The sequence below is a fragment of the Stigmatopora nigra genome, chromosome 3 (assembly GCF_051989575.1).
Source record: "Stigmatopora nigra isolate UIUO_SnigA chromosome 3, RoL_Snig_1.1, whole genome shotgun sequence".
Lineage (NCBI taxonomy): Eukaryota > Metazoa > Chordata > Actinopteri > Syngnathiformes > Syngnathidae > Stigmatopora > Stigmatopora nigra.
This window is the reverse complement of record NC_135510.1, coordinates 6,687,010-6,706,098: the sequence shown is the minus strand read 5'-3', so window position 1 is coordinate 6,706,098 and position 19,089 is coordinate 6,687,010. Positions and strand designations below refer to the sequence as shown.

The following is a 19,089-nucleotide window of genomic DNA, read 5'->3' as shown; positions in this document are numbered from 1 at the left end:
CAAAGTGACAACAACAGATATTTTTAATTAGGTCAGAAATTGTGTCATTGGTGGTTTTTGATCATCTGATATGATTGTATTGTATTTTCTGTGTGTGGGTTTGTAAACCATGCAAGCAGACATGTGACCAAACTGGCGTGCATCCAGTCTGCCAGATAAAGCAGACAGATCAAATTAGAGCAGACGGCCTGACCAACACGACGAAATGGTATTGTAACACACTTGACAGTCTTACAAAATGTAGGTTTCAACATACTAACTGTTTGCCGAGCAATGGCTCACTTTAACCTCTTTACTAACTCTTGATATTAGTGAACCACAGCAATATTTATTGATAATAATCAGGTTTATTTAGACTGATATTAAAACTGCAATTAAAAAAGGTTATTTCTTAAACTTAGGCACTTCAACATCTATTATCTACAAAGAATGTTACTCAACTAGAAGAATTGTGCTTTGAGATATTTGGCTCCAATTTTCAATTAATTTTGGGGTCACTTCCTTTAGCGAATGAATGTACGTCAAAAAATAAATAGTATTTATTTTACCACTACCTGAACCCCTCCCCCATAGGGTGCTGCGGCTTGAAATTAGGAAACATCTTGCAGAGTTCGGGTTGTTAAACATACCACGAAAAAACACATTTGCATAGAAAACAATTGTTTTAATACTCTTCCTAAATATTGAATTCTTATATCATGATCAATTAATACATGATTTTTCTACCAAGTAGAAGAAAGCAAAAAATAAAATAAAAACAGGCAGTCCAGGTCACACAACATCGTTCAGGACGTTTCATTTACGCTTTTTTCGTTTGTCTTTGTTGGCGTTGACTTTCAGTGGGCTTTGATTGGTGGACTCCTCCTTTTGTCCTTTAGACCACTCTCTCTTCAGCTGCTGCAGCATTTCTGATGTCAGGAGTCCGTCTCGCACCAGGCGGTCAGTTAGTGAGTGGTCCGACGTCTGCACGGAACGTCTGGAAGCCATTCCCGACAAACGGCCGACATTTTTGGACGTCTGGGGCGGGCTGGTGATGGCCGGGTCCGTGGCTCGAATTAGACGCGTGATGTTTCGGACACCCTCCTGGATGGTGGCGTCTAGTTCTCGTTGAATTTCCCGGACGAAGGCGGTGTCGGGAAACATGTCCATGAAACGGTAACTACAAGAAAGAGACAACGTTGACTAAAAGACTAAGTAAGCTAATTGAATAGAAAAAAATGTACGTACAACATAATATAAAAGTGTAGGTACATTCATCAATTTTCTCAAGTCACTATTTTGTCCAACATTGTCCTCGGCTGTTGACTAAGGATAACATGATTAAAGAACAAATTGCCAATTATCAGATTAAAAGGACAGCTATACAGATGACTAATTAACCTTTTTGTGTATACACTTCAGTTTTCAACACACTTTTGAAAGCGTTGAGGGTGAGGCTAAGTCCACGAAACATTTCAACATCACTTCAAGGTCAATTGACTGAGAAATTTAAGGAGGCTCTTCAAACTTGATCATGCGAGTTACTATGACTCACACTATTAACTTGAGAAAAAAACAGTTCGGAATATGCAAAATGTGTTCAGAGAACTGATGAATCAGTTTTGTCTATGTACACTATTCCATTGTGTTTCGGACACATTAGTCACCTTAACCAGAGGTAAAGATCCAACACGTCGTGAACAGCCTCCAGGTGAACCAGGTCTTTTATGTTTTTGGGCGGGGCCACAGGCCAGTTGACATGGCGACAGATCCAGTCGAAGGTCAACGGTTCGTCTCGGCTGAACTGACGGGCAAACTAAAAAGGTACAGGAGCTCAATTGGTTGAGTGACTGTGCTGTTGGTTCTGTGTCCTTCCAGTGTAAGGGAATTTGGGGATTCCTACCTTTAAAAACGACGTGCATACAAAAGGCTGCCTTTTGTTGATAGGAGCCGTGCAGAAAACGTAGCGCGACCTCAGGTTGAGTGGGATATGCTGAATCATATCGGCCAGGAACTTGAAGTCGTCGATGTTGCAGACGAAATAGAGACCGTCCACCTGGGAGAGGCTGACAAAGATGTCCTGAAACAGACAAAATAAAGCATGATAATGAGATCTGATGCCACAAACTTAATTAAAAAAAACTCACAATAAGGTTAGAGAGAGTGGCATCAGGTAGATGATAAGCAAACATTTCAATCTGCTCTGCAGTGGGATGAAGACCAGCAGTCTGAGAAGAAAGAGTTTCATTGTCACATAACTAATCGTGTTCAACTGGAACTTTTGGCATAACAACCTCAATGGGTTCCACAGTGTGACTGAGAATCTCCTTCAGAACTGGAAGATCATCTCTGTGCATGGTGGTGACCTCTCCTTCATTGAACTTGGAGGAGAACCTAGAGAACAGACAAGGTAAGGACAAGATTTTGCAACGCTATCCTAACGATGCCCACTATCCGCTCCCGGACAAATTGCATTTCGGATTCTTACTGTTCGCAGAAAGGCGAGACTGACCTTCCGGCTCGTCCGGCAATTTGGAGAGCCTGCGACGTGCTGATGGTCTCCATGTGCTTCTCCCCTTTCTCGTTAACATTTGGCTTCACCAGGCTGTTGAAGATGATGCGTTTGATGCTCCTGGAGGGCAGAAGATTGAGCCACCGTGAACTAGACTAGATTCAACTTGTGCAAAAAAACATAATTAAAGTTTGCAAAAAAATAATAAATATTAAAATAGAACCCCCCGACCCTAATGAGGATAAAGCGGTTGAGAAAATGAAAAATAAAAAGACATTATACATAAATATATGTATAGCAGTCTATGGAGTGCTTTCAAAATGATTTTCATACCATCATAATTCACAAAAGGAAACACTTACAAATTAAGGCCCATCCCAATAGCGTCTGTCGCCACCATTATTTTACAGGGGTCGTCCGGGTCGTTGAACTTCTTGGCCTGTGAGAGTTTGGTGCCTGAAAATAAGGGTTTATAATCATAAGACCTTTTTTTGCCTTAAACGTAACTCTGTGGCTGCCCACTTTCCCAGTCAATATGGATGGGAGTTTACCTGGAGGTAAACTTCCATAGATGACGGCACATTCCAGCCCCCTGGCTTCAATCTGCCTGCTTATGGAGTAGATGTCATTTTTGCTGAAGCATACGATGCAGTCGCCTGCTCTAAGGTTGTCTAGCGACTCCACGGCGCTATTGAGGATGGAGAAGGGCGTTAGACGCTGATAGGTGTGCACCTGTAGAGGAGACACACTTAATTAACGATAGATAACACCACTTTTAAATACAACTTTTATCCAAAGCCTTGTCTTGTTACTCACCTCCACTTCTTCTCCTGTGGTGAACATCAACTCTCTGACAAAGTCAATGGCTGCAGGTTCCCCACAAACATGTATCTCCTCGGCGCAGAGACCTGTGCACATACCATCATCAACTGACTGAATAGAATTTTTTGTTAAAAGTAGAGGGGGAGGGATTAAATAGTGAAAAACTGTTTTATAGTATGGAATTAAAGCGATTAAGAGGAAACTCATGTCTATTGATGGTTAATTTAATGAATGCATGTGTATTCTGTCCAATGAAATTATGAGATTCATCCTCTGGTTATGGAGGGGGCGGGGTCATATTCCTTTGCCCCAAGTCCAACTCTGATTTGTTTCCCTCACTGAATTAAAGGACATGAGCTAGAGGACTATTGATGAAAGAGTATGAATGGATATGAACATAGAAGCTTTGTCTTAGCTCATATCTTGATATATTTCATGTGTGTCAGTATAAAGACAAATAAATACAAAAAAATGTTGTCCACTAAAAATATGGCAAGGATGTTAAATATGATTTAAATTTGGTGTGTTTGAAATGGAGAATGTGACCAACCCAGAAGAGCTCTGGTCCAGGCCCAGCCTCGTGAAGAATCTCGGATCATTTGAATTTCATCAATTACAGCAACTTCATCTACAAAACATTAGAAAAAAACAGTTAGCGCATGACATGTTGCAACTTGCGTATCCATGCACACTCACACGGCGTCGTGACGCTGCACATCTCGATGGTGCAAGCCACGTGTTCGGACACTCGACCGTCTTCTTTCACAAACGTCCTCTCCTCGCCTGTGACCAAGTCACATGGCACCCCCTGAAAAGAGACAATTAACTTGCTGAGAAAGCACACAAATAGATTAATTTTTAGAGACAAGAGAAAGCTACGCACGGCTTGGTTGCTCTTCTCAAAGATTTCATGAGCGAGAAGTTTGAGGGGTCCGCAGTAGACCCCCGACTTGGCAGCTAGGTAGCGTTGGATGGCATGGTAGGTTTTGCCGCTGTTGGTGGGGCCGGCGTGGAAGATGACCTTCCTCTGAATGGCCCGTGCCTCTGGGTACCTCAAGAACATATACATGTAATGTTAGTTTTAATATCCCAGGTATGTGTTAATTATTCACACAGCAAAAGAGAAGAACATTTATAGTAAAAACATCCCTTGCCAACAACATTAAAATGGCCAGTCATGCAAGTTGGGCCATTTTAGTTAAGTCATTTTATGCAATTGATTAAATAAGAATGACCTTATGACCAAGTGGGTTGGCCAAACTTTAATTTCAGAGTAAACTGAATTTGAAACTAGAGAAAAGCTTGATTTCAAATGACTCCACTGAACTTTAGTTGTCAAAGTCAAGTGTGTTTTCTTTACCAGTTAGCAGGAACTCTGAGGTCTGAGATTTTTCTCAGGTCGTCCATACAGTCAAGCATGGGAAAGACTTGTTTGGCGTGGCGCAAAAAGTATGGGTAGATGTCATCTACGTGACCTTCAGATCAAAACAAACAAAAATTTGCTGTTTCATCTTTAAGAAACTTTTAAAAAAATGTATAGGAACGTTTTTCAGGGACGAACCTGCGCCACAACAAATGTCGCTGAGAATGATGTGCAGATCAGCGGGTAGTGGTGTCACCTCGAGGATGTATTTTCGGAAGTTGATGAAAGCCTGGTGGAAGAGTCGCGCTGCATACAATAACGTGAAAAAGCAGAATATCATGCAAAAGTTAGCATTAAATAATTGAATGAAGTCTTTCTTCATGGATCTTACCATCAAGTCCATTGTCCGCAGCCAACTTTTGCATTTCTTTCCTCTTGTAAAAGCGGTTGACAATCTTCAAAAGTTCACCTAAAAAAACAGACCACAGATTGTATTTGACATGAGGATTTTGACCTCTAGTACAAAAAGAAATAGATACAATGCTGTTTTAATGCATTAGAAAATAGTTAATTGCCAGCCATTACAAATAACATTCAATTGTGTGGCGTTTCCATGTTCAGCCCTGGCCTGAATGGGTTTTCTCTGGGTACTCCGATTTTCTCCCACATTCCTAAGACATGCATGGTGGGCTGATTGGACACACTAAATTGCTACTAAGTATGATTGTGGGCGTGAATGGTTGTGTATCTCCTTGTACCCTGCGATTGGCTGGCCACCAATTCAGGGTGTTCCCCCGCCTCTAACCCGAAGTAAGCTGGGATAGGCTCCAGCACACCCCACGACCTCAGTGAGGATAAAGCGGTCCAGAAAATGAGATGAAAGATCAGATTTAAATGAGTTCATCTGATGCAGATACATTGAAAAAAATAATCACTTCGGACTGATTTGAAAGTCAAACATGGCCACCGAGCCAAAAGGTTTGCATGAAATAGTTTGGGTTTACTGACTTTTATCCAGATTCTGGCTCAGCTCAGCTCCCACACTCCATTCAGGAGACAGGTCAGTCTTCAACGTGACGGGGACGAAAAGAGACGTGTCCGGAGTTCTGGAGGACGACGAATTTCTGCTGTTGACCGCAACACACATGGGCTGCTCTCTATGCAACAAACCCGAGCTAGAAGACGCGTGACAGCTACTTCTGGCCAAACGAGCAGTCCTAGTGTTAACATGGCGACAAAGCCGGGAAAACAATTGCAAACAGCGATTCACCGACATGATTTTCCCCTCCTAAATGTATACTATCCACCGGGGAATGCGACAAAAATACCACTTTAATGGGTCGCCATATGTCTTGCATAAACACACCGCTAAATTGACCGGAGAACGGTCAACCCATTCGACTTCCTGCTATGCACCAACGTGGGACAGGACCAGCCGAACGCGTAGCTGACTACAAGAATGCCTGTCGACAAAACTAATTACAAATGACCGTAGCGAAATATTTACGAAGATAAGTGCTTAATATGTGCATTATTTTAGTATATAAAACATATTTAGTAATTATTGTGTCTATGTATTGTTGATGTCAGGAAAAAAGTACAGTTAAAAAACCTGGCAATTTGAAGTAAAGTAGCTCACAGCGCGCATCAGACCTCCAACCTGCTAATGCGATTTCTATGGTTTAGAATATTTAATGAGGTGGCCCTTTGAAACAACCAATCAAATTTTAATATGGCTATCCTAAATTAACTAGTCGTTATTCTTAAACAAAAGCCTTTGAATTAATAATCCTAAAAGATGTATATTTTGTTGGAATTTGCTTGATAACTTGATCATTTTTGGTCCCTTTAACTAAAACAAATGACTCAATATATTGTCAATATAAATTTCCTTTATTTGTGATTTTTTTTAGTATTTAAGGGTTTATTGTATATACTGTACATAGACACACTATTCTTACACTGTTGTTGAGTGAAGACACGAAAGCGCAACCATGAAGGTGACAGTTTCAAAGTCAAAGTCCATGAAACGGGGAGTCATGTTTTTTTTTTTTTGCCACGAGACTAAACAATTATATTCAAATTAAACCTGTTGTTATACAGTATATTAATGAAATTAGCGTTTCCCATTGGAGCTAAAATTGACTTTTTAGCACCTATTAACGGAAAGAAAAGTGCCATAAAGAATTCAAGGGCTAATACCCCCCATTAGGTGGGTTTGCTGACATCATATAACCATTTCCACCATTATTGTTAACCATTTCATCACAGTGGACTACAGGTAGATGTATAGGGGATGTGCAGTGGTGGCAACAGTAGACTTATACTGAAATATGACACCGACTAGCAGTGTATTTATCTACATGTTCTCATTTCCAAACCCGGGCGACGTCTCCAAAGTACGAGCAGCTTTTTACCAAATATACTCATTACGGTCAGTGTCTTCCTATAAGATGGCTGACCAAGAGTGCCGCAGTAGTGTCACTGTAGTTGAAATGTCACATATTGTAAGAAAGCACAGTGTGCGTGTCCATCAAAATGCTAAAACAGCAGTGGATGGTTCCACTCTAGATGTTGCAAGCAAAAAAAAAAAATCCTGTTAGCAAAGGAGGTGTAAGCAGTTGCCGTCCTTTTCGTGTCAGCGTGTCACCAAGCATTCCACGGGCAGCTCACGTCAGAGCTTGAGGGCAAGATGAGATCATTGTGTGTGTTCGTGTTTACGTTCCGGGCAGAGCGCGGGGCAGTTGCCACACCTCTGACTCCTCAGCAGTGAAGAGTCCGGCTGTGTGTGTGGGGGGGGTTCATTTCAGTTCATGGCCTGGGTGGCTGGCTCTCACATTTCTGGCTGCTCAGCACTAACAGGCTGAGTTTGTGAATCGGGGGATTCATAGCGCTGATGGAAGTTCCGTTTCCTGATCTTTTCTGGAGCTTTCCTCCACAAGACAATTTCCTGAAGACATCGACCAACGGTGACATAAGCATCGGGGGGTGATCAAAACTGTAAGAGGAAAACATACCTGTTGCTTAAAGTATCTTCTATCTTCTTCGTCTACTAGCACAAGATTAAGGAAGTAGCGGACAGAGAACTTTTTGTTGACGTCCCTCATGGTGGCTGTCAAGTCGTATCCTGGTTAAAAAAGAACACATTTAAAAGCACAAAAAGATGACAGTTTTTTTTTTTTTTTTTTTTTTTTTTTTAAAGGGGCGGACACCCTCGATCTGAAGATGGATGAGGAAAATCCCAATCACCTGCTAGAAAGAGTCTGATCGGAATTGACTCCCCTTTAACTGGTGCACCATCCATGATCTCATACTTGGCCACAGTATCGGTTTCTGTCGTCGTACTCGGGCCTAGCATGTTGAACAAAAAACATTAAGTATTTATTATTAGAGATTATTCTCAGATGAACCTGGGTCGGTCACCTATTCCTGTTATCTCCTTTTTAATGAGCTGCAGCTCCATATGTTGGATCTTGATCCTGACCAGCAGAAAATAAATCTTCCCAACAATGACATCCTTTAGGTGGTACCTAGTCATGAGATAGATGTATAGAAGATGCCTTTTAAGAAAACAACAAACATCACTAAAATTTGATTGATTTCAATGCTCTTCTTACTTTGATTTATTGTATTCAAACTCGATATGAAGGCAGTCTTCGATGCCGACCTCCATTTTGATGGAATTGTTGATGTCAGGGTAGGTGGCTAGCTGGTGGACGATCAGCTCGTATTCCTTCACCAGATCTGACAGTCGACGAACTATCGTCACCCGTAGAAAATATCTACATCGACACGAAAGACAAGCTATTTTAATCGACTGCTGGTATAATCACATTGGTCAAATTTCCGGTCTTGTACCTTAGCCTGACATTGGCGCCGGTATACGACTCGTAGGGCTTCTCCACTTGCATGAACTCAAAGTCGTAGCTTCTGTTCTGAGCGAGCTCTCCCGGCAATGCCAACTCTTTCACCAGATCCACAAATTCATGTGTGTTGCTTTTGTCTGAGAAGAGTTCTGGAATCAAGCCAATTAGTTATGAACAAATGCACCCAAAGGTAAACATACACAACAAGAAAAAAACAAAACACCATAAAGTAATGCAGGGCTTCAACTTAAATACTTCCTGATTACCCAGAGCAAGAAAAATAATATATATAGTGAATTAGAAAAATATCATAGAATATGGCCTGCGCAAGAAGCTTGAGTTCAGCCTATATTTAGCACTTCTCAGCTTTAAAACTAGCTGAAGTTTGCCATGCGTAACATTTTTTTTTAACTTGAAGCCTCGAATGCTCACCAATCTGTCCAACGAACTCAATGCGGATGCCCTGGTGTTCCAGTCGTTTCCCACCCTGCTTCACATTCAGATTGACCTGAAGGACAAACATTCTGATGAGTATTTTGTCGCAAATATGTCAGTCGATAAAAAGGGGAGTGAGGCACGGTTCACCTTGCCAGACACAGATTCTCCGTCGTAGAACATATAATGTTTCTCCATCTTTCCATCTTCCGTCTTGAGTTCAGCCATTTTCCGGCTCTCGGCATCATTGAGCAGGACATCTATCTCACAAACCGGCCCGAAGAAACCCCCCAGGAAACTCTGGAAATAGAGCATGCCAACTCAGTAGTTTTTTTAGATCACTTACTCAACGACAGAGCAAAAATATATATGGTGAGTTCATTGGTGAAAATGGCCCATCGTTTTAATACATAAAACAATATATACAACCTGAATTGGTGGCCAGCCAATCACAGGGCTCTTTTAAACCAACGATTAAGAAGGAAAGAAAAACAACAATTTGAATACCAGGCTGATTTTGTGAAAAGAGCCTATCAAAATAGCTTGTCTGTGTCACAATCATACTTTTCACATTGAGTCACGGGAATCTGGTCCAAACAACAGCACACAGTCAACTCATACTATTTGCAACACTTTACCATGTCAATGGGTGATTTTTTCTTGATAGGAATAAGTGAGAAAATGAATTTGACAGCACACTTAAATGTGACCCGTCTATTGCCGTCAAAGGTAGTCGATGAGTTAACATCCTTTGAAAAAGTAGAGTCCGAAGAGGACTGTGATTGGTCTTTAATCAGTGTCAGATTGGAGACGGAGGGGGGCGTGGTTAATCCAGCTAAGAGACATGTCAATCACAGTTGGTAGTTTAGGGGAAAACAAAATCTTGGATGCAGATTCGCCATTTCCGACATTATTAATGGATCGCTCGAATATGATTAGATTTGACCAGAGTATCCGAGTGACATTTTCAACTAGTGGCTACTTAATGGCGTCTCCTCGAGTGACGTTTTTGTCTCACACGTGGTCAGTGCAAGCCTTCTTTACTAGTTATCAATTACTAGCGAGGAGTAGCGGGTTACTTGAAAGCAAGAACCCAAAAGAGACGGCCTCGCACTTGGCTCACTCGAACACACCCGCTAGCTTCTCCTGCAGCTTTATAAAACACCAACCCGGCGTCTTTAAGACAACCAGGAAGCACTGCACAATATATGTATAAATGTCTTTCTTTTTTTGTAAGCCAAAATTAAGTTGCATTTCTCACTCACCATGTCGGCCGTCTAGTAGACAGTGCTAACAGCTAGCCTCGCTCGGATGTAGCGCGTGCACGTGGACCGGGACGCGCGTTCTCGAGACAGGAGGTCACGTGACACGAGTCAGGTGGCTGTGGGCCGGTTCGGTGACTCACGTGACAATTTGAGAATTTAAACTTCTTGACGCCTAGATTTTTACAAATAAAAATTTAACACTTCCTGTGCTTTTATGTAGATGCTAATCAAAGTGAATTAAAATACGTAGTAAAATAATATAAAACATATATTTAGGAATAATAACTGGAGTTAGTTTTAATAGCATTTGTTAAAATATGTAAATCTTTAGAAATTACTTTTTTTTTATAACATATATACCACATATGTCTAATTTAAATTAAAGACCACAAGGACAAATGGTCAAGAAAAGACATTGTGGCTGCTTGGAAACTTTTTCTACACATCGTATACTTTAACTCTTAATAGGGAAAACACAGCTGGCAATTGGTTACCAACGAGGTGATCGTTTTCTAGCTTTCCATAAAAATCCTTCAGTAAATGTCATTCCTTGTGTGGCCCACAAAAAAACGTGAACTATATAACAATGTTAAATGTTCGACTAAAAGTGTACAGTACATAAATCCTAATAGATTAACAATGCAGATTTTATTTTGGTGTTGCTGCTACTTTAATGAAGCTATTTAAAAAATGTTGTTTTTTAAATACATACATGGAACTTTACAGGCATGACAACAATGAGCAAACATTATGGTTATAAAATTGTCTTCAAGCACACCAGAAAACTTTCATTGAAATTATTTTTGTTTTTCCAAAAAAAAGCAACTCAGCAAATAAGCTTTGCCACATCATAAAATATGGACAAAGTATTCCATTGTTCTGCTGTATACATGTATTTTGTTTGATGTTACAACCATGATATTGCACTGCCTATAAATCATACATGTTTTTTTTTTTAATGAACTGGAAAAAATTTGTTGGGTATTTCTAGATGACCTTAGCCCCATCCCTCTCGTTCTGAGTTCTGCATGATTTCTTCAAAAAGCCAACTTTGAGTGAACTCCTGACTCTTGTCCATCAACTGGAATAACTGTAGATATTGCCAGGGGTGAAGGTTACCCGTCAGGACATCCTCTGGAAGTGCTAGCTCGAACAACAATTTACTCCCACTGTCAGGTGACCAGAGACTTTAGGAAAAAAAGGAAAGAAATAAACCAATGGGAATACTGCAAGAGTAAAAAATCAGGAATGCACAAAATGAACATTTTTGGCTCAAACTAAAATCTAAATGAAGAAAAAATAGAGCAGGTTTTGTGCTTACTTAAGTTTTTTAATCAGCTTCTCCTTCCTCTTGGCCATACACTGTTTGACCATCACCAACAGGGTGGAGGCGTTTGCGGGCGTGAGCCCCCCAGAGAACAAGTCGGAACGTGGCCGCAGACGAACCAGGCACATGTGATCATTGGGAAGCTGAGACACAAAACGAGATGTAAAGACAAACTCAACTGTATCCAAATTGCTTCGTGTACACAACCAAGTTTTATATAATAATAAAATCAATAATTACCAAGCCTTTTGTTGGAGGTTTGGTGTGTTTGGACGCCACAAACGAATCCCAGGGTGCCTGTACAGTCAAATTAACAGTGTTTCTAATCAGTCAATTTATAAGTTGGCAAATTTCATATACTGTACCTTGTGAAGAAGTTCAATTTGACAGGCCATCTGCCAGAGGACACTCAGCGCTCTGTAGTGCCTCATTTGACCAGGAGGTGCCACCATGGACTGAAAGAGAAATTCCAAACAGTCCACTTTCACTCATTGGCTACATTGACGCCAACAGACATCCAATCCAGTATGAATGGCAATCTCCCAATTATTTCAATGCATTAAAATCCTCCATCTCACCATGTATTCGCGCTCACTCATGAAGAGGTAGAGCTCTATTCTTCCATATCTGTAGATGGACAGTCTTTCAAAAAGGGAATAGGCCAATTTAAGCATGATGCCACGCTCATTGTTCTGCGGCACGATGGCCACAACCTTTGCTGGGAATTCTAAAGAGATACAAATGATATCAATAGAACATGAATTATTGTCATAATAAATTCTTTGATTCCCACCTTCTGTCCAATTGGCCTCTGTTATTCCCAGGTCAGTGAAAAGTTTGTCAGTGGACATGACTGGCGGTTTGTCGAATCCACTCGTGATAAGGTCGAGCCTAAAGAAGTCACAATGTACAACTTCCAGCTGACCATCAAGAATGCTTTCCAATGCCTAAAACGATGAAAGAGGATCATTCAAGTTTGCTGGCTAGTAAAGTAATATTTTCGTAATAGCTTGACCTAGACTAAATAACTCCCCATGGAAAACTGTTTAAAAATTGGAAGTTAACCACCACTTACCCGCAAATCACGAAGGACGTTTTTCTCCGGCTCAAGAGCTACAACTCTTTGAGCACCAGCATTAATCAATGTCTTGGTCAACACGCCAGGGCCTGTGACAACAAGAACAAAAACAGTTGCATCTAATACTTCCATTCCACATAAACCATAAATACAATTTTAGAATACAGCAGAGGACTCCAATACATTTCCACTTTTTCCGAGCAAAGGTGATACCGTACCTGGGTTACATTCAAAAACCACAGTCTTGGCACTTTGTAGGTCAGGTCCAAGATGCCGTGCTACCACCTTTGCCAACTCTGGATTCACTATAAACCGTCTCAATCTTCTACACGTGCGAGCGTAACGTACATTCTCCTCAAGGTCACCGAGATCCAGAAAATCATAAGACAGTGGGCGACATTGACCCTGGTGAAAGAAAATTACATAAAGGTATGTTTAACTCCTTGACATTGACAGCTTTGATATCTGTTTTATTGGAACATGGAGTTATGGCAGTGTAATCATCTTTCTAAAAGACAATTACTAATGACCACATCGGACAAGTACCCGATTGGTCCGAATATATTACGGCCAATACGGTATTTGGGAAAAACTATCAAACTACCTTAGCAGCTACCGCAGACAGGTTTCGGTGTGCAAGTGCTGAAGAGGACGCCCTTTCGACTGATGGCTGCTGGGAGTTTGCACCAAATGATGGTCGACCAGGTCCGGAGCCCAGTGAATCAAGGCTGTAAGCCCTTCTGTTAGTAATCGGCGCCCTGCGAGCCACACATGTCGTCCGTAATAAACAAGATTGTCTTGTGAGAATTGGACAACACGAAGCGGCCGTAGCCAGCTCCAACAGTCTATGGATGTAGGTGGACATTTGGGATCTGCAGACAGCCATAGATTTTGGAGGGAAGTCAAAAGACCCTGAAGGTCTCTACCTGGAAAAAAACGCAGAGGGAAATAAAGTTTATTGTCATATTGATGTCGAATTACTGTACTCCTTGGCTGTAAGAGTCATTACAAATCATTACAAATAAGACAAAATCATATTCTGACGTAACGACGGATCGCGCTGCTATTGTAGATCAACTTTATGAATATACAGTAATGAATACGATACCTCGGCGAGCACGTGGAAAGGCCAAAAAAGCCGGCGTAAGAAGGAAGACAATTTTATTTTACTCACCGATAAATTATCCCTGTTTATTGTTTGCTTTTGAGTAATAAAGTCCTTATAATCGGGGAGAAAATGTTTTGCATTTCTGCATTGAGCTAGAAGGTGCTGAACGTTAGCAAAAATGCTACCTGTACGACTAGCGCTAAATACTATGACACAACATTTAACGGAGTCATATCTTACTGTGTATCGCTTCTGTAGTTTCAACTGTAACGAAGACCGCGTTCTAATGTCGTTTCATCGTGGCCCGTTTTGCGTAAACTCCGTGACATTGACTCCTCCGCATTCTGACCCCATATTTGTTGTGCGCTGCTCGGTGCGCATGGGGGGTGCAGGCGCGTAATTACGACGTCATAGGCATGCACAGGAAAATAAGTGAACGCCACGTTTTTCAATACTACAAACTACATTAAAACAAATCCGCACTGGTGTTGAGTTAGTGTTATACCTCAAAACGTGTTTAGTTCCAAACTATAGTGCGTTAACTACATATCATATAACATATTGAATGTGGCACAGTCAGGGAGAATGTTGGCGAACATGTTGGATGGTTTTTCCTTCCTAAAGCCAACATTTATGACGCTCATTTTAATGCGTGATCGCATGTTTTTGGATGTATGATCAGTTGACCACGGTGACCACAGTGAGTCTAGACCCTAGATCTTAATTGACTAAATAATTCACATTGCCGAAGCCGAGCACAATTAAGTGCTACCCTGGCCCAAGATGGCCACCAGTAACTTAACACCACTGATGGGTATCTAGCCCTATAAAAGACATGACTATGTCAGAACTTTCTACTCTTCTTCCGGGTAGAAAAGTGCAGTCAGTCAGGTGTCGCCTCGCTCCCTATCCCTCGAATTGTCCGCTGTCATCATGGCCAGCGTTCACACTTCATCCAGCAGACCTTACCATATCGTCATTTTCGGAGCCTCCGGCTTCACGGGACAGTTTGTGGTCGAGGAGGTGGCCCGGACGGCGTCCGAGGGCCCACGAGAGAACCTTAAGTGGGCCGTGGCTGGCAGGAGCAAGCAGAAGTTGGAACAAGTTCTGGAGCAAGCGGCATCTGTCCTCGGTTTGTATTCAGATTTAATTTCAAACGGAATAGTCTCGGGTTTTGTTGACTAAATCTAAATTAAATACGTTGTCTTGGTTTACGGTCACTTGCGACATTACACTGACACTTTGCTTAAGAGTGCTTATCTGATTTCACCCTTATCAATTTCACTGATAATTCAAGTAGTAATTTGGACCCGAGATGCTGGGCTCTAAAACACAAGCAAATGCATTATACTATATATACAAAGCACTCTTATTTACTAAGGAGAAGAAGAAATATATTGTTACATTCATTACACTGAGATAACTAGTTGGAAAGTGTGATGACAGTAATTTTCCAATGTTCCAGTCCATCTTCATGCAAAATTCCAAACATGGAAAGTAAAGCCCATTCCTAGATTAGAACCTGAAAATATTTCTGTATGAATGACATGATTAGTTTGGTATGTTTTCATCTTTGATCCCCTGCCTTTGTCTCTAGGGAGTGTTCAACAGCTGTTGGAACATACCAACCCTCACTGTTTAAACCTACTTAGAACACACACGTTTTGTTTTGAAAATGTAATACATTCTAAAGTCTCCGGGTTAAAAGTCTATTTCATGAATGGCAACAGGTGTGTACAATTGTTTCATTCATTGGCTGCCATTGATGGTTATAGATGTCTAATGCAATTCCACATTTATGCATGAACTTAGGAACTTTGTCACATTTGTTTTAAAATCCTCTGAATTTGCTGTCTTGTTGCAGAAAAACCTGAGCTGAGGACTGAAGTGGACATCATAGTTGCAGATGTGGAGGAACCCGATTCTCTGGCGGCCATGTGCAAGCAGGCTGTCATTGTCCTCAATTGTGTGGGCCCTGTATGTAGATTTTTGGTATTTTTTTTGACAATATTTTTAACCAACCGTCATCCTCTTCCCCTCCCGCGTACACTATGGCATTCATTTACACAATGAAGGCTGCAGACTGAGGGCACACAAAAGCACATTGTGCTCAACATTACTGCTTTGCATCTGGTGACTTATTGGGGGTGTCGTTTCAAACCCAAGTTTACTTAACTTGGATTTGGATATATGCTTTGAAAGGTTTGGAGCAGTGCAAGGGAGTCACACTTGGGTTGGTTCGCGGGCCGCACTAACGTTAACTTGATTTTAGATTTTTTTTTAATAAATGGATTAAATTAACTGCATTAAAGGCCCTGAATATTCCGTTTTATTTTAAATCTAAAACGAATTTTATGAGCTTTTTTAAATATATTTTTAGATTTTACAAAATGATTTTTGAACTAAAAATACTGAAAAAAATGACTAAAAAATTACAATTATTGATTTAAATGGGGGAAATCCGGAAATTTAATATACATCTATACTCATTTGAATTTCATGCTAAAATAGAAAGTCGGCACTCATGATATACTTTCTCGGGCCCCACAAAATGATGTGGCGGGCCAGATTTGGCCCCCAGGCCGCCTCTTTGACACCTGTGATGTAGAGGATAGAGTGCAAGAAAAATAACTGTTTTAGTCTGCTGATTCTAGTTTATTTTTCTGTAATCTAATTATAGTACAGGTTCTATGGCGAGCCAGTGGTCAAAGCTTGTGTGGAGAATGGAGCCCATCACCTTGATATCTCAGGAGAACCTCAGGTACAAGAGTGTCAATTTTATCTGATTTAATACTGCAGCAATCATTTTTCCCCCAAATCTACATTTTTAAATCATTTAAAAGTTGAACCATGTTAAATCCAATTTAAGACATCAGGCAATGTTAGTTATGGTGTGGTTTCCCCCTCAACATGTTTTATGCCACATAAGCACATTTTGTCCAGTTTCTGGAGGGCATGCAGCTGAACTACCACGACATGGCAGCTGAACAGGGCGTGTATGTTATCGGAAGCTGTGGATTTGACTCCATCCCTGCAGACATGGGGGTGCTGTACACTAGGGAACAGTTCAAGGGTATGCTGACGTTTTTGAAAGATTGTGTGTTGAATCGGTTGAAGAAATACTTTGTCGTGTTGTCATCAGGCACTCTAACTGCATTGGAGAGCTTCCTGACCGTCGATGCTGGACCGGAAGTATGTTAAGAAGCTGCCAAATATGTCATCTTGTCCATTGTATTATTAATTTTTTTTCCTGCTGTAAGGGCGCATGCATCCACGACGGCACGTGGCAGTCAGCCATCTACGGCTTTGCTGATGGTCCAAAACTTCAAACTCTACGCCGGAAGTTTAACTATAAACCTTTGGCTTCTGTCGGTACGAAGCTTCAACGCAGGTACGTTACACGGCTCAACTATTAAAGCTTTACAACAATAAATTACTTTTAGATGTAGTGGATCTCAAAATACTGCCTCCAAATATAATTTATTCTACAAGGATTAAATTGATGTCCAAGTTTTCCTATAAAATCAGATGTATAAAGAAGAAATGGGAAATGCCTTAAAAAAAAAAAATCAACTTTTTCTTATCGAGCACCACTGTCTACATGATTTCAAAATGTGGATTTTTTTTTTTTTTAGGGCGGCATTGTTCTACAGTAATGAGATCCAGCAGTACACGGTACCTTTCATGGGTTCTGATCCATCAGTCGTCAAGAGGACACAGCGCTTCTTAGTTGAGGAATATCAGGACACTCCGGTCAGTTTTGGCCTCTACTTGGTTTGTTAAAAGTACAAAAGACAAATTTCCTCTGCCAGTGAGGGCAGCGAAGGAGTTGACATGCTTAGATATCCCTTTTTAATCATTTGAGCTAGAGAAAAAAATCATTGGCATTGATGGCTGGAGGTCACACTTGCCTATAACATCAAATTTTCCACATTTACCTGCTTAAGGTCCAGTATGGCGCCTACGCAGGAATCGGTGGAATGAGCAATGTCATCAAGTTGATTTTTGCCGGAATGCTGTTCTGGATTTTGGTCAAGTTCAGTTTTGGACGCAACCTCCTCATCAAGGTAACTTGACAAATATAGAACTCTCACATGGAATATTCTTGATTTGTATGCTAAAGCATCATGTTTCTCAGTACCCAGAGTTCTTCTCCTTCGGAATGTTCTCCAAGGCTGGACCTACTCGCAAGCAGGTTAGAGAACAGCTAAGAATTAGCGTAGTTGTTGTAGTTTATCACCAGAAAAATGTGCCTGGTAAAAATACATTAATACTTCTATTATTGCCAAATTCATAATCCATGCACTGTTTTCATATTTTAGATGGCCTCATCCTCATTCCGCTTTGCTTTCTTTGGAGAGGGTTACACAGAGGGGCTAGACCCAACCCAGGGGAAACCCAATGGCAAGATTTGCACTCTGGTTCAGGGACCGGGTAAGGGCGTACTTGCAGTTTCAGTTACATATCTCCGTCAATGGAAGCCAAAGAGTTAAACAAGCACTGCCATTGTTTCTCCCTGTGTAGAAGCTGGCTACGTGGCCACGCCTGTTGCTTTAGTGCAGGCAGCGATGACAATCCTCAATGAGCCCAAAGCCTTGCCTAAAAGGTTAGTAGTCAACAGTGAAAATAATCCTGACTTCCAAGTTTTCTGTTGAATTGGAGAGCCAGTTTCTTTTTTTTTTTCTTCTAGTGGAGGAGTGTACACCCCGGGCGCAGCCTTTGCCAAAACCACCCTCATCAAGCGTCTCGACAAACACGGCATCAAGTTTTCTGTCATCTAGTAAGGTTTCCTGCACTGCAATGAGCTCCAGGTTTCACGCCAAGCATTTGATAGCAGCTGAGAACAAGCAAATTTGTCTAAACTCATTCGTCAGGCAAGCCTTAATGAAGCACATTGACAGTTGGAATGCTTTTGCACTATTTTTTTTTGCACTGAGGCACTACTAATTAAACACTACTTGTAAGGGTTATGTATTTTTAGCATGAGCTTATTCGTGCTTTAAATGCATGTTTTGCTGGTTTTAGGAAGGTCATGCTTGGCTTGTATCAGTGTGTTTAGGATTATGCATAAAAAGATTCTCAGAAAACTCTTTAGCAACAGTTCCTTGGGTAGTCTGGAAAGTTGTAAATGCACACTCCAGACTTTAGTTTTTTGCATTCATGTGTGAGGATAGCAGGTTTTGTGGGTGAGCTTCTTGGTTTGATGCATTTTGCTTGGTTTGGCCTGCCTGAATAAAGCCAAATCATCAAATAATTGTCTTGTGGACTTTCTTACACTGATGAACCCCTGGGTGTCTTCAATTGCTTTATAAGCCTGGTGGGCTATCAGGTTTT

General features: G+C 41.1%; 4 protein-coding genes across 5 annotated transcripts; 1 reads left to right on the top strand and 3 right to left on the bottom strand.

Annotated features, from left to right (window-relative positions):
- Window positions 1-643: 643 nt before the first annotated feature.
- On the bottom strand, window positions 644-6,298 carry supv3l1 (SUV3-like helicase). Its single transcript, XM_077714147.1, has 16 exons — window positions 5,685-6,298; window positions 5,068-5,145; window positions 4,875-4,982; window positions 4,674-4,788; window positions 4,197-4,365; window positions 4,010-4,121; window positions 3,864-3,941; window positions 3,308-3,399; window positions 3,043-3,223; window positions 2,854-2,947; window positions 2,492-2,611; window positions 2,274-2,373; window positions 2,127-2,207; window positions 1,883-2,059; window positions 1,647-1,795; window positions 644-1,159 (listed from the first exon to the last, which is right to left on the bottom strand). The coding sequence occupies exons 1-16, from the start codon at window positions 5,950-5,952 to the stop codon at window positions 796-798; spliced, it is 2,286 nt and encodes a 761-aa protein (XP_077570273.1). The 5' UTR covers window positions 5,953-6,298; the 3' UTR covers window positions 644-795.
- A 252-nt stretch (window positions 6,299-6,550) lies between these two features.
- Window positions 6,551-10,402, bottom strand: vps26a (VPS26, retromer complex component A). Of its 2 annotated transcripts, none has more exons than XM_077713791.1 (9): window positions 10,243-10,402; window positions 9,128-9,277; window positions 8,975-9,050; window positions 8,535-8,691; window positions 8,294-8,458; window positions 8,100-8,206; window positions 7,926-8,027; window positions 7,694-7,803; window positions 6,551-7,626 (listed from the first exon to the last, which is right to left on the bottom strand). In XM_077713791.1, exons 1-9 carry the CDS (start codon window positions 10,243-10,245, stop codon window positions 7,510-7,512), a joined length of 987 nt encoding a protein of 328 aa, XP_077569917.1. In that variant the 5' UTR covers window positions 10,246-10,402; the 3' UTR covers window positions 6,551-7,509. The 2 variants fall into 2 exon arrangements, with proteins under 2 accessions (XP_077569917.1, XP_077569919.1); XM_077713793.1 differs by lacking the exon at window positions 10,243-10,402 and adding an exon at window positions 9,616-9,805.
- A 477-nt stretch (window positions 10,403-10,879) lies between these two features.
- Window positions 10,880-14,160, bottom strand: tfb2m (transcription factor B2, mitochondrial). The gene is made up of 10 exons (XM_077713628.1): window positions 13,996-14,160; window positions 13,252-13,573; window positions 12,866-13,052; window positions 12,645-12,736; window positions 12,363-12,516; window positions 12,148-12,296; window positions 11,935-12,024; window positions 11,810-11,866; window positions 11,564-11,712; window positions 10,880-11,429 (listed from the first exon to the last, which is right to left on the bottom strand). Exons 2-10 carry the CDS (start codon window positions 13,531-13,533, stop codon window positions 11,240-11,242), a joined length of 1,350 nt encoding a protein of 449 aa, XP_077569754.1. The 5' UTR covers window positions 13,534-13,573; window positions 13,996-14,160; the 3' UTR covers window positions 10,880-11,239.
- A 443-nt stretch (window positions 14,161-14,603) lies between these two features.
- On the top strand, window positions 14,604-19,003 carry LOC144194512 (saccharopine dehydrogenase-like oxidoreductase). Its single transcript, XM_077713629.1, has 11 exons — window positions 14,604-14,887; window positions 15,620-15,732; window positions 16,436-16,516; window positions 16,699-16,828; window positions 16,898-16,947; window positions 17,016-17,146; window positions 17,391-17,508; window positions 17,703-17,822; window positions 17,894-17,950; window positions 18,078-18,189; window positions 18,280-19,003. Exons 1-11 carry the CDS (start codon window positions 14,689-14,691, stop codon window positions 18,408-18,410), a joined length of 1,242 nt encoding a protein of 413 aa, XP_077569755.1. The 5' UTR covers window positions 14,604-14,688; the 3' UTR covers window positions 18,411-19,003.
- Window positions 19,004-19,089: the final 86 nt, after the last annotated feature.

Bases quoted from the DNA above. Each gene is read 5' to 3' on its own strand.
- vps26a (XM_077713791.1), bottom strand. The intron at 8,692-8,974 runs GTGAGCATTCGA...GCTTGATTCCAG, and splicing joins TGAGTTCGTTGGACAGATTG to AACTCTTCTCAGACAAAAGC. The intron at 8,207-8,293 runs GTAAGAAGAGCA...TCTCATGACTAG, and splicing joins TTTGAATACAATAAATCAAA to GTACCACCTAAAGGATGTCA.
- LOC144194512 (XM_077713629.1), top strand. From the start codon at position 14,689: ATGGCCAGCGTTCACACTTCATCCAGCAGACCTTACCATATCGTCATT. The intron at 15,733-16,435 runs GTATGTAGATTT...ATCTAATTATAG, and splicing joins TCCTCAATTGTGTGGGCCCT to TACAGGTTCTATGGCGAGCC. The intron at 17,823-17,893 runs GTAACTTGACAA...CATGTTTCTCAG, and splicing joins GACGCAACCTCCTCATCAAG to TACCCAGAGTTCTTCTCCTT.
- supv3l1 (XM_077714147.1), bottom strand. From the start codon at position 5,952: ATGTCGGTGAATCGCTGTTTGCAATTGTTTTCCCGGCTTTGTCGCCAT. The intron at 4,983-5,067 runs GTAAGATCCATG...TATTGTATGCAG, and splicing joins TGCGGACAATGGACTTGATG to CGCGACTCTTCCACCAGGCT. The intron at 4,789-4,874 runs GTTCGTCCCTGA...TTTGATCTGAAG, and splicing joins CGACATTTGTTGTGGCGCAG to GTCACGTAGATGACATCTAC.
- tfb2m (XM_077713628.1), bottom strand. From the start codon at position 13,533: ATGGCTGTCTGCAGATCCCAAATGTCCACCTACATCCATAGACTGTTG. The intron at 13,053-13,251 runs GTAGTTTGATAG...TTCTTTCACCAG, and splicing joins TGTCTGCGGTAGCTGCTAAG to GGTCAATGTCGCCCACTGTC. The intron at 12,025-12,147 runs GTGAGATGGAGG...TTTCTCTTTCAG, and splicing joins TGAGTGAGCGCGAATACATG to TCCATGGTGGCACCTCCTGG.